The following is a 12,908-nucleotide window of genomic DNA, read 5'->3' as shown; positions in this document are numbered from 1 at the left end:
AAAAATTTAGTGCTGGGAGGCCACAGCCTGGGGACCTAAGGGAATGGCCTCTGGTAGCCAATAGCGGGGAGGTACCGGGGTTGGAAAGCTTACACCACAATCAGGATGTGGAGATGGGGAGCCTGTGACCTTTGAGCCACAAGGAGCTGGGGGTCAGGGCTCCTTGTGAGGCCTTTGGGGAACGCACCTCCTCCTCTTGGCCCACAAGGAGCTTAAAACCAGGTAAAGTTCTAAAACATACGTGGGCCTCTTCTGGCCAGTCTGTCCTCCTATGAGGGGTAGGATTTTTGGTGCAGCTTTGTAATGGAGACAAACAGGACCTGGAAATATGGGTGCTGGCCGGCGTGCTGATTTCCTGGTACCGTTCCCAACAGGCAATTTTGTGGGGAGGCAGGTTCAGGGCCTGGAAAGACTGCCCAGCCCCATGAGATAGGCCGCCAATTAGTCATGTTTGGAGTACTATTAATAGTAACTAATGGAGGCGAACTGGGATTTTCCAATTGGCCTCCTGTTTCCTGACACGCCGAGGGGGCAGCAGTTCAACTGCCTGGAGGTGTGCACCCAGAGGCCGGCTGAGGGGCCAGCGTTCTTGGCAGACCTACAGGCCTTCCCTACCTGCCTGGGCGGTGACAAATTGCCCATAATATTAATGATAGCAGCCAAAGATTGCCCTGTAGAGGGATTTCCCTCCCACCCCTGACCAACCGCAAACCCACAGTGGTGGTCTGGTAGATTTTTCTTATCTTTTAATTACATTTTTAAAATGTTGGTGAGAGGGCATCTTCATGTTGAAGCACCCTCTCAGCTGCTTACCATCCATTGCAGGTTGCAGCTTCTGTGAAGCTGGAAGGCCTCTGATTGGTCCTCCAGCTTCAAGTACCTGCCCACTGCCCTTAATTGAACAGGGAATCCACTTCCACTCCAATTATGGGGGAGGGACTAGTGTCCCAGTTAAAACCCCAAAAAGTGAATGTTTCCATCCTGGAAGTGAAAATTGACCCCCTGTTGTTCGACAATGCAGGACTCTCTCTGTTGTGGGGTTGAAAATAGGTCACTGTGCCAATGGCATTGTCAAGCCATAATTTTTGCACGTCAAGTAGCCTTCCTTCTTTCAGAGAGAGCCTGCTGGAAAGACTGAATTCTAGCAGCTGGGAGTGGGGTCAAGTTGGTTGATCCCAAACAGCATTTTAAATAGCCGCTTAACCCCGCTTTGTAGGGGGAAATACAGCCGGCATTATTATCTGGGAGGCACATTAACCCGAGAGAGGCTCTATTTACTTCCTATCCCAGACATCTAATTGCTCACCTGACATTCCCTTCTGGAAACATGCATGTGTTGACCATGCCTCTGAACTGGAGACGGGTTTGTGGGACTGTCTCCGCATATGGACAGGGGTTAGGAATTGTCTCTGAATTGGAATTTGGGGGGGAAGGCGTGGACAGGGTTAGCTGGGGTTTGAAGTGAAGAGTCTTGCATGTGAACTCGGAGGGTCTCGGGGAGACTGTTTTTGTAAACTTGTGCATTTAGAAGAGGTTAATGTCCTTTGGGTCATCTTTGAAGGGGAGGATTTGTTTTGGAGAACAGATGATTATGTGAATAAACACTAATTGTTTTCCTGTTTTTTGGATCCTAAATATATCAATTGTGAAATAAGAGTATTTGGAAGTTATCCAGAATATAATGCTTTCATGTCACATCTTCCGGACAGAATGTTCTGGGAATTTCCAAGAATGTGCATCAGTAAATCTGGGCAAATGGGGGCAGCGATTGGAAAGGGTGGAAAGTTTTGTTTTAATCTTTAATTTAGTTTGGTTAATTATTTAATTTAGAAACAGGTTGGCGTCTGTGGACAACAAGGTTGGTGGCGAATGTTTTTTTTTAATTTTTGGTGGATTGAGTCCATTTTAAATGGATGCCCTTTCCCTGTGATCATTTCATTCAGAATTCGATAGTGTGTTATCTTCCCGAACGTGAGTTGTGAAAACGTGACGTATTTCAATATAGGTGTTCAAAAGTTCAAAACAAAGCTCTCAGAGCGGCAGTGTTTCCTAACAATTTACACAGGGATCACAAAAGCTGGAGATCGCCAGCCCCGAAGAACGAGGCTCTTGCTCAAACGTTTCCCGTTTTGTGTTGCTTCAGTTCACATCGGTATTCCCCTCGCGTCTAACATTCTTACCACATCCCCTTGTTAGCAGAACCCGTGTGGAAAAAGCTGGCGCTGCGCTCGGGCTGTTGCCTGGTCCCGGCTCCGCAGTGCGGTGTCGTGTGCAACCCTTGTGTACTGTATACTGGGACATAGGACAAAGGCTCTGGCCGCCTCATACCGTTCATTTATTTACCCGGGAAATCTTCATGACATCGGTGGGGGGGGGGGGGGGGGGGGGGGCGACCTACTTTAACTTTCAGATCACACTCACAGCAGAGACCCACTCCACTGGCCAAAACAGATCAATTATAATCAGTTACTTTAGAAAGTTGCAACTCATAAGACAGCACAATCTTGAAAGGAACACTTTAGTCTCAGAGGAGGGTGCGCGTGTGAAGAGTGGGAAAGGGAGAGAAATCCTGGCAGCAGTCTCAGGGTTCAAGATGGGGCGAATAAAGCCCCCCCAAACAAAATGTGGGCACATACACCCCTCCCCCGTTGGTGGGAATGTACGGGTTTTTTTTAACGTACCAGATATTGTGGGCGGTTTCTAAACCACCAGTGTGGTTATTATATTTTTAAAATTGCATTGCCTCTCGTTTTCCTGACTGCACATGTTCCGGTGAAAGTAGCGAGTGCACAGTCACCAAGATTACTGCCCCCTATAATAAACTGATTCTCAAAGGTGCGGGTCCAGGCTGCGCTCCTGCAGCTGGCGACGTGCCTGGTTTTGCACACAGCGCTGAAGCTGGCACCGTGTGCACTGGTCCAGAGCTTTGCGCTGGGTTTGCAGTTTGCACTCGGTCTTGGAGCTCGGCAGCCACCTTATAAAGGGCAGCCGGCACTGAGCGGATCACAACCTCGACAGAACAAAGCGTATCCTCAGAGAACAACCAGAGAAAACTGATAGGATGTCTGACGCGCCTTGCACGTGTAACCTGGGTAAATGATGTGACCTGATGTTCGGAGCTGCTTTGAATTTTTAATTGACAACCTTCATGTTTGTAATTCTGTTTTATTTATTGAGCAGGCGACTCCTGTACCTGCGGAGACAATTGCAAATGTAAAGACTGCAAGTGTACATCGTGCAAGAAGAGTAAGTATTTACTGACTCCGGAGGTCTGAGCGTTTCGGAGATGCTAATATTTCTTTTTTGGAGTCCGAGTGGTGGGGGAATTTCGTCTATTTCGTAAACCCCTCTCTTTTTAAACTGGGTAGTTGTTTTCAAAAGTTTTTCCTGTAATGTGGGTTTATAGTATGGGTTGAGGGTTGTTTAATTATTTCTGGATAATTTCTACACGGCACTGGATTCCCATAGCGTCCTGTGTCGGGAAGAGAACTGTCAATGGAGGGACAGCAATCGGGGCTCCTGTTCCGTGGTGGTCTCTGTAAAGAACTTTGGGAATTAGCGTGCTGGGCTTCATCGCTTCCTTTGTTCATTTCTCTCTCTCTCTCTCCAGGCTGCTGCGTCTGTTGTCCCGTCGGCTGCAGCAAATGTGCTCAGGGCTGTGTATGCAAAGGAGCCAGTGACAAATGTAGCTGCTGTCAGTAAAGATCATCACTGGAGACTTGTTTTATAATGTGAACTGCTGACTTTTAGTCCTTTGTATGATTACTCATAAATGGGAAGGGGTTGTTACAATTAATATTTTAATGCATTTTTGTACTTTGTTTTTGGACATGTTCAATTGCATTTGATTAATAAATTCTGTTTCTAAAAACCAACGTTCGACTTGTTTTGTAAGTGCCGAGAACAGCATCATCACACCGTTGCCACATGCTCTGCTACATACGCACCACATGGCACTCGAAATTTAAGATATTTTCATTTAACTTCATCAATGCGACATAAACAGCATCATTTCAGTAAAACATTTTTAAAAGCGAGTTCTGTGGAAAAATCTAGTTTTACCTGGCCACGTCGCGAGTAACCTTTTTCAAGTTTGGAAGGGATCGCTCACTTCAAATAATTAAAAGCACCATTTTTCCTCAGCTGGAGTTGGAAATTTACAAGCCTCTCATTATTTTAAAATTTGCCTTGGCTTACCTAGACTCCTTCCCTTCCTCTGATACTTGACCTTCTGGAGGTGCAATCGACTTAGCAACCAACCATCACAGCTCTAATTCCAGACTCTGAACAAGGCAACAGAGATCAGCAAGTCTGTATTTACACATGACTTATAAATATTGGGCAGTTACAATATTGTACTTGACAAATGCAGTAGATTATCAAGGCAGGTAGACAGTAATTGAGTGTGTGACCAACAGTTGCCAAGGACAAGCTTTCCCCTCAAAATACTGTATACTTTATACATAACATTTATGAAAGTAAATTACATGACTGTTTGAAGTTGACATTACAGAAAGTGCAAAACAAATCAATTTATTTCAGTACTATATTTAAAATCACAGTTAATATTTACAATATTCATTATATGTCATACCAGGGGTTTTGCACAGTTTTACACAGTTTACTGCCCCTTTGGCATGAGGGCCTTGGATAGTAGACTTTCCTCAGTGAGCCTTTGCGGTGGCTACCTCAAGCTTTGGTGTGTCCCTCAGTACATAGTTCTGGACCTTGGAATGTGTCATTCTGCAATACTCAGTCACTGACAGCTCTTTGCACTGAAAGACCAACCAGTTTCAGACAGACCAAAGAACATCTTTTACTGAGTTAATGATCCTCCAGCAGCAGTTGATGTTTATCTTGGTGTGCATCACTGGGAACAGTCTGTAGGGCTCAGGCTCCTGTGTTATGGAGCTGCTTTGCCAAGGCACATTCCAAAAGGAGGTGGACAATGGTCATCCATTCCATCGCATGCACATCAAGGGCAGTATATGGAGGAGATGAGACTCCAGGCATGCAGGAAGGGTCGGACAGTGCCCTTTCTCACCACTAGCCCAGTTACATCTAAGTGCTTGTTTGAAAGTTCTGGCCATGAGGCATTCTGCCAAATGTGTACTCAGGGAACCATCCAACAGGATTCACCATCTCCTTTTCCCACAGGGTCTCAAGCAAACCTGTCTGATGGACTTGTGGTCAAAGGTGTTCTGAATAAACTTTTCCACATGGGACAGGTAGTGTGGCACAGATTGACTGAATGGAGCATTCTGTGACAATGTAACCAGGTCCATCCTTCACAACACCTGGGGTAGGTGAACCTCAGCAAATAGTGACACTTAGTGTTGGTTTAACCGAGGATCTATGCACAGCTTGATGCAGCTGCACACAAGGGTGGCCATCAGGATGAGGGTGATGTTGGGTACATTTTCTCCCCTTTATCTAGAGGTTTGTACATTGTGCCCCTGAAGACATGGTCCACTCTCATATCTCCAAGCAAAGGTCAAGAGGTCTCAGACGACCGCCATGGTACAGGAGTGAGGTATGGGCCAGACTTGTGCCACACAGAGCACCTCCCATCTGATGACTAGTTTCTGATTTGCAATGGAGAGGGAGCATCACTCTCATGTACCCAGTTTTTTGTTTTACCACAGCTACATGCTTCTCCCAGTTTTTGGCACAACCCCAGCCCCTCCAAATCATAACCCCAGCAGCTTCAGGTAGTCTGACCTGATGGTGAAAGGGACAAAGGATCAGTTAACAGACTCTGGACTGGAAGATGATCTTGGAGATATCTGCAGAAAAGAGCAAGGCCTGCTAGCTCTTCACCTATAGAGATCCTCCTTAACATTGACCTCCATCAAATGCAGCAAGAGCACATTCTGTCTGCTTATCTGGAGTTGGGACATTTCCCTCTGTCTCACTCTTGCTTTCTGAACACCTTTGAGGATGTAGAACTTCTTGATGTTTGCCTTCAGCACTTCCCACAAGTGTGTCAGCGACTCAAAAAGGGGTTTCATAGATCACTAACCTTTCAGTTCCTCAATGTTTTCTGGGGCCAACAGTTTTGTGTCCAGTTTCCATGCCCTCTTGCCAACTCTCTGGTCTTCCTGTAGATGGCATTTAGTTAGGAGGAGGTGATGAGAGAAGAATTCTGACTTGTGTTGGTGGGTAAGACCACAAACATGGGGGGACACAAACAGGAAATCTATCCTGGAATGGACAGACCCGCCAGGCCTTGACCAGGGTATCTGTGCGATGATTCATTTCAAAGATTGCTGAAGACATCGTACAGCTTGGCATCTTTTACCGTTTCCATCAAGAGTCTGGTTGTGGTGTCCAGTTTGCTGTCAACCCTGCTGATTATCAAGCTTCATTGAAGATGCAGTTGAAGTCACCACCTGGAAGGAGCAGCCTGGATGTCACCAGCAGCAGTGGGCACTGCTGGAGGACGGCCAGCTGCTCCCTGTTCTGAGCCAGGGCTTACATGTTGATTAACTGGAGCAGAGCGCTTTTATGTATTAAAACTGCTACAAGGATGTGACTACCCGCCACCTCTTTAACTTTGGAGATGGTGAAGTTGCTGAAGTCCCCACAGCTGAATAGTCAGGCCAGAGGAATGGAAATCATTTCCTCCTGACCCGATTGATGGCCCATGGGGCCAGCATTGTGGCCATTGTTGGAGCTGAGATGTGGTATTCTGCACTCCTGCTGAAACAGCTGGTAAGCTTTGACCTCAGTTTGGGAACAGATATTTTGCATACAACTTTCCTAATAATTCCCTCTCTCCTGACATCAGGTCAAACATTGTATTACTAGAAGAAAGTCACTATGTTCAATTTTGTTACTTTATGAACGTTAAGTGCTGTCAGTTCCATTCATAGAGTAACAAAATTAAACATAGTGACTTTCTTCCAGTCATACAATGTTTCCCTCTAACTGAGTTGGGAATATCTGGCAGCTTGGTACATTGTACAAATCTGTGGTCAGAGGAAAAACGATACACAAAATAATAAATAACTTCCTTGGAGAAGTAGAGCAAGAGACTGATGTAGCCTTGGAGTTTGGACTTTAGCTTTCTTCTGAGGGTTTATAAAATTTCAATATTTTCATTACAGTGTCCAAACTGTCTATCACTTCACTTATAAAATGCACAACATAATACTATTTGGCAACTGCTTCTTTATTATGCTGGTAAAGGAACAACTTGTACCCAAATTTATGAGGGGGATGGCTGCCCTCACAATTTTCAAAATAAAAGTACAGTGTTGAGGACTTTGAATTACTGGCACAAAGCCTGTAATGTAGGCAGAACTGAGTACCCTTCTGTAATCACACAATGGGGAGCAGAATATCAGTCATGAGTCTGATCATGTGCTGTGATTAATCAGTACTGCAATAGAACATACGTTAAGTACAGGTTCGTAAATGTTTTAAATGATTGAGATGGCTTAACAGTATTTGTTATGAAAGAATAACTTGTATTTATAAAGTGCCTTTCAGGACCTCAGGATATTCTGAAGTGCTTTACAGGCAATCAAGTATTTGTTGAAACATGTACCCCACTACTGTAATGTAGGAAACATAGCAACCAATTTGCACGCAAACAGCAAGGTGATAATTACCAGATAATGCGGTTGTCGGCTGAAGGATAAATATTGGCCAGGACACTGGGTAGACTTCCCCTACTCTTCTTTGAAATGGTGCCATGCGATCTTTTACATCCACCTGAGAGAAGGTTTATTTTATTCGTTTTTGGAACATAATCATTGCTGGCAAGAACAGCATTTACTTCTCATCTCTAACTGTCTTTGAGAAAGTAGTGGAGGGACACCTTCTTCAATTGCTGCAGTTCTTGTGATGTTGGTACACCAACAAAGCTGTTAGGCAATTCCAGGGCTTTAACCCAGCGACAATGAAGGAACAGTAACATAGGCCTGAATTTTCCCGTCAGTGATTTGTGGGCAGGGCCTGCTCGCCGACGGGAAAATGATACAGGATGATGTCGGGAGGAACCCCCTTTAAATTTTTAGGAAGGTGGGTGGACAGCGAAATTAGCTGTCTGCCCACTGATCTGTCAATGGCCAATTAAAGCCGTTGACAGGCTAATGAAGATAATTAAAGACCTCCCTGCCCAACCTTAAGGCTGGCGGGCAGGCTAGGAATCCCAGTGGGCTTCTGATAAAGCATGAAACCTCATCCACTGGTGGGATGAGTTTTCATGTCCGTTTATAAAAAGTCTAATAAAGGTTATGTCATTTTTATTAACATGTCCCATCTCATGTTAATAATTTTTAAATTTTTCTATTTTTGACTTTTCTTACCTGTCACTAATCTCCCTGAGACAGGACTTTGCCTCAGGGAGCAGTGCACTCTTTCACATGCATACGCAAAAGAGCGCACTTTGACAACTGGGGAATCACTCCCCACCCCCGCACAGGAAGTGCATAGCGCTTCCTGTCGGGCAGACTACTGGGCAGGCCTTAATTGGCCCGCCCACTCTAAATGGCGGTGGGCGCTGTTTCGGTGGTGGGGGTCGGCTGTCCGCCCACCGCCGACCTGGTGGGACCCGCCCACCATCCGAGGGCAAGATTCTGCCCATAGTTATAAATTGGGATGGTGTGTGGCTTGGAGGTGGTGGTGTTACCATACATTTGGTTTCCTTGTTATTCCACAAGTTTGGAAGGTGCTGTTGATGGAGGATTGGTGAGGTGCTGCAGTGCATCTTGTAGATCATGCACACTGCTGCCACTGTGTGCCAGTGGTGGAAGCAGTGAATATTTGAGGTGGTGCACGGGGTGGTGATCAAATGGGCTGCTTTGTCTTGGATGGTGTCAAGCTTTTTGGGTATTGTTGAAGCTGGAGATGGTCATTACATGGCACTTGTGTAGCATAAATGTCACTTGCCACTCATCAGCCCAAGCCTGAATGTTGTCCAGGTCTTGCTGCAAGCTGGCATGGACTGCTTTAGTACCTGAGGAGCTGTGAATGATAATGAATACTGTGCTGGGTGGAAGCTCAGAAGCTGGTGGCAGGGTTAACATTGCAAATGATTTGAATGAGTGGAAAGTGGAAATGTGCAGTCAGAAAGAGTGTTTAAACATAAGCTGTAGATCTCAATAATGTTATTGTATTCATATTGAATACAGGAACAGGTCCAATTGGTCAATGTTGGTGTTTATGCTCTACATTAGCTTCCTCCCATACCTGTTCATCTCGCCCTAACAGCGTAATGTACTATTCTTTTTTACCTCATGTGTTTATTCAGCTTCTCCTATCTTATTGACTAAATAGAGTGTAATAAACCCAACTTTGTTTAACTTGCATTTACATCAGAGTTGTGTTTACCAGTTTCTCAACCAGATGCCCCTTTTTATCTACAATTAAAACTTTAACTCCTAAAACTAAAAGCTATATTCTAAAACATATGAATTATGAACTAGTATTTTTGCAACACTATCTACTCTGTCCAGACCCCTCATGATTCTGAATACCTCCATTAAACGTTTTCTCAAGCCTAACTTCTTGAAGGAGAACAAGCCCAGCTTCTCCAATTTATCTATGTAACTGAAGGCCCTCTTACCTGGACCCATTCTCATAAATCTTTTTTGCAACCTCTCTAAAGCCTTTGCACCTTCAGGTTTATCACTTAACTAACCTCCTCACAGTTTGCAAGCTTTGTGTCATCTACAAATTTACTAAATCTAGGCTGACATTGCACTGTTGGAAGCACCATCTTTCAGATTAGACCATAACTGAGACCCTGGCTGCACCCTCAGATAAAGTTAAAGATCTCATGGTACTATTTTGAAAAAAAAACATGTAAGTTCCTTCAGGTGTTCTGAACAATATTTGTCATTCAACCATCATTATCACGTTGTTTATTGTGAGACCCTGCCATGTGCAAATTCTTTTTGTCGTGTTCCTGCGTTACAATAGTGACTACATTTCAAATTATTCCATGGGCTGTAATAAAAAGAAAGGTTTCCATTTCTATAGCACCTTTCATAACTACCAGACATCTCAAAGTGCTTCACAGCCAATGAAATACTTCTCACGTATACTCACTGTTGTCATGTAGGAAATGTGGCAGCCAATTTGTACACAGCAAGCTCCCACAAGCAGCAATGTGATAATGACCAGATAATCTGTTTTTGTGATGTTGACTGAGTCAAACATATTGACCACGACACCAGGGATAACTCTATTGCTCTTCTTTGAAATAGCACAATGAGATCTTTTACATCCACCTAAACAGGCAGACGGGGCTTCAGCATAATATCTTATGCAAAAGACAGCACCTCCAAAAGTACTCCCCCAGTGCTGCACTGGAGTGTCAGCTTTGATTTTTGTGCTGAAGCCCTGGGGTGGGACATGAACTTTTTGACTCAGCAGGGTGCTATCAACCATGGCTACATACTATGGCTGATACTCAAGGTGCTAAAAGGCACTATATAAATGTATATATACTCTTTTATTGAATATATGTATATATGTTTTTCATTGAGGATGGAATATTAATCAGGAAGTGGGAGAGTTTGCTGCTCTTATTAAAATAGTGGCAGGGAATCTTATATCCTGACCTGAGGGGAGATGGTGATGTAGTGGCTTCATCACTAGACTGGTAATCCAGGAAAACCAGCTTAATGCTCTAGTGACCCAGGTTCAAATCCCACCATGGCAGATAGTGAAATTTGAATTTGATAAAAAATATGGAGTTAAAAGTTTGATAATGACCATGAAACCATTGTCAATTGTCATAAAAACCCATCTGGCTCACTAATGCCCTTTAGGGAAGGAAATCTGCTGTCCTTATCTGGCTCTGGCCTACATGTGACTCCAGATCCACAGCTATGTGGTTGACTCTTAAAAAATGCCCTCTGAACATGGGCAATAAATGCTGACCTAGCCAGTGATGTACAAGAATATGCTTCTGGCTGGCAGCATGTCAGAATCCGTGAGGAAAGGCATCATCACCCTCATCTACAAGTGGAAGTGGGAAAGGGACAAAATTAGAAATTGGCAACCCTTCTCACTGTTGAATGTAGACTATAAAATTCTGTCCAAGGTCATCGCCATTTGGGTCAGGTCTGCTCAGGAGTTGGTGATCCACCCCGACCAGACCTTCCTAGCAGGAAGATCTCTGACAGCCTCATGCTACTCAGGGATCCGATTGCCTATTTACGGGACAGGGGTGTGGACACCTGCCTCATTAGCCTGGACCAGGAGAAGACCTTTGATAGAATATCACACACCTACATGTTGGATGTGCTCTCCAAAATGGGGCTTGGGGAGGGAATCTGCAACTGGATCCAACTGCTCCACACTGACATCAGTAGTGCAGTTTCAATCAGTGGGTGGGAATCAAAAAGCTTTCCAACTAAATCTGGAGACAGGCAGGGCTGACCTCTCTTCCCTGCCCTGTTTATCTGTTGCTTGGGGCCCTTTGCTAAGTCCATCAAGAAGGACCTGGGCATAAGAGGAGTGACAATCCCAGGCAGTGGAGGCACTCAGGTCAAAGCCTCCCTGTACATGGACGATGTCGTCGTCTTCTGCTCGGATCCACTGTCGGTGTGCAGACTGATCAACATCTGCGACCAGTTCGAAATGGTCTTAGAAGCCAAGGTAAATTGTGGCAAGAGTGAGGCCACGTTCTTTGGGAACTGGACTGACCGATCCTTTGTCCCCTTCACTGTCAGGGCTGGGGGCCTGAAGGTGCTGGGGATAAGGTTCAGAGGGACCAAGGCATGCATTAGAAACTGGAAGGAATGAGTGGTTATGGTGAAAAACTGGGCGTGTGGGAGTGACCCTCCTTCTCCATTGTGGGTAAGAACCTGGTCATCAGGTGTGAGGCACTCTCGCTGTTGCTGTACGTGGCGCAGGTCTGGCCCATTCCAGACTCCTGCGGGATGGCGATCACCCGAGCCATCTTTCGCTTTATCTGGAAGTCAAAAATGGATTGTGTTCACAGGGACATGATGTATAAGCCTCTAGATAAAGGGGGAAGAAATGTGCCCAACATTGCCCTCATCCTGATGGCCACCTTTGTGTGTGGCTGCATCAAGCGGTGCATAGACCGTCAGTACGTAAACACCAAGTGTCACTACGTGCTGAGATTCTAACTGTCCCTGGTGTTGCAAAGGATGGGTCTAGCCACACTGCTGCAGAACGCTTCAAGTAGTTGGACCATGCTGTACCACTTGTCCCTCATGGAAAAATTTATGCAGAGAAGCACCTTTGATCACAAGTCGATCAGGCAGTGGTCAGCACGTAATGTCCTAGAGACCCTGCGGGAAAAGGAGATGGTGGATCCTGTTGGATGGTTCCCCGAGAAGACTGTCAAAGTCATTTGGCAGAATACCTCATCGTCAGAACTTTCCAACAAGCACCAGGATGTATCTTGGCTGGTGGTGAGAAAGGCCTTCCCCATCAGATCCTTCCTACAGGCCAGGAGTCTCACCCCTTTGCACGTTGCCCTTGGGGTGGCTGTGGTAGGGAAGATACTGTTGTTCACTTCTTTGTGGAATGTAACTTTGCAAAGAAGGTCTGGAGAGAGATGCGGTGGTTTTTGTCGAGGTTCATCCTGAGCAGTTCTGTGACACAGGATTCTGTGCTCTCCAGGCTGTTCCCAGGGACACACACTGAAACAAACATCAGCTGCAACTGGAGGTTCATCAACTCGGTGAAAGATGCTTTTTGGTTTGACAGGAACTTGTTGGTCTTCAAGTGCAAAGAATTGTCCATGACTGAGTGTTGCAGACTGGCACATTCCAAGGTCCAGGACTGCATGCTGAGGGATGCACTAAAGCTTGGGGCAGCCACTGCAAAGGCGCAATGGGGAAAGGTCGCTGCCTATGACCTTTCTGCCATAGTGCACTGAGGGGCTGGGAATTGTATAGACCCCTCAGGCTATATGA

General features: G+C 45.4%; 1 protein-coding gene across 1 annotated transcript; it reads left to right on the top strand.

The window, feature by feature from the left end:
• The first annotated feature begins 2,973 nt into the window (after positions 1 to 2,973).
• On the top strand, positions 2,974 to 3,875 carry LOC121280103 (metallothionein-2-like). The gene is made up of 3 exons (XM_041191746.1): positions 2,974 to 3,092; positions 3,181 to 3,246; positions 3,611 to 3,875. The coding sequence occupies exons 1-3, from the start codon at positions 3,062 to 3,064 to the stop codon at positions 3,700 to 3,702; spliced, it is 189 nt and encodes a 62-aa protein (XP_041047680.1). The 5' UTR covers positions 2,974 to 3,061; the 3' UTR covers positions 3,703 to 3,875.
• Positions 3,876 to 12,908: the final 9,033 nt, after the last annotated feature.

The sequence above is a fragment of the Carcharodon carcharias genome, chromosome 7 (genome assembly GCF_017639515.1).
Source record: "Carcharodon carcharias isolate sCarCar2 chromosome 7, sCarCar2.pri, whole genome shotgun sequence".
NCBI classification, from domain to species: Eukaryota; Metazoa; Chordata; class Chondrichthyes; order Lamniformes; family Lamnidae; genus Carcharodon; species Carcharodon carcharias.
This window is presented reverse-complemented; position numbering and strand designations above follow the sequence as displayed.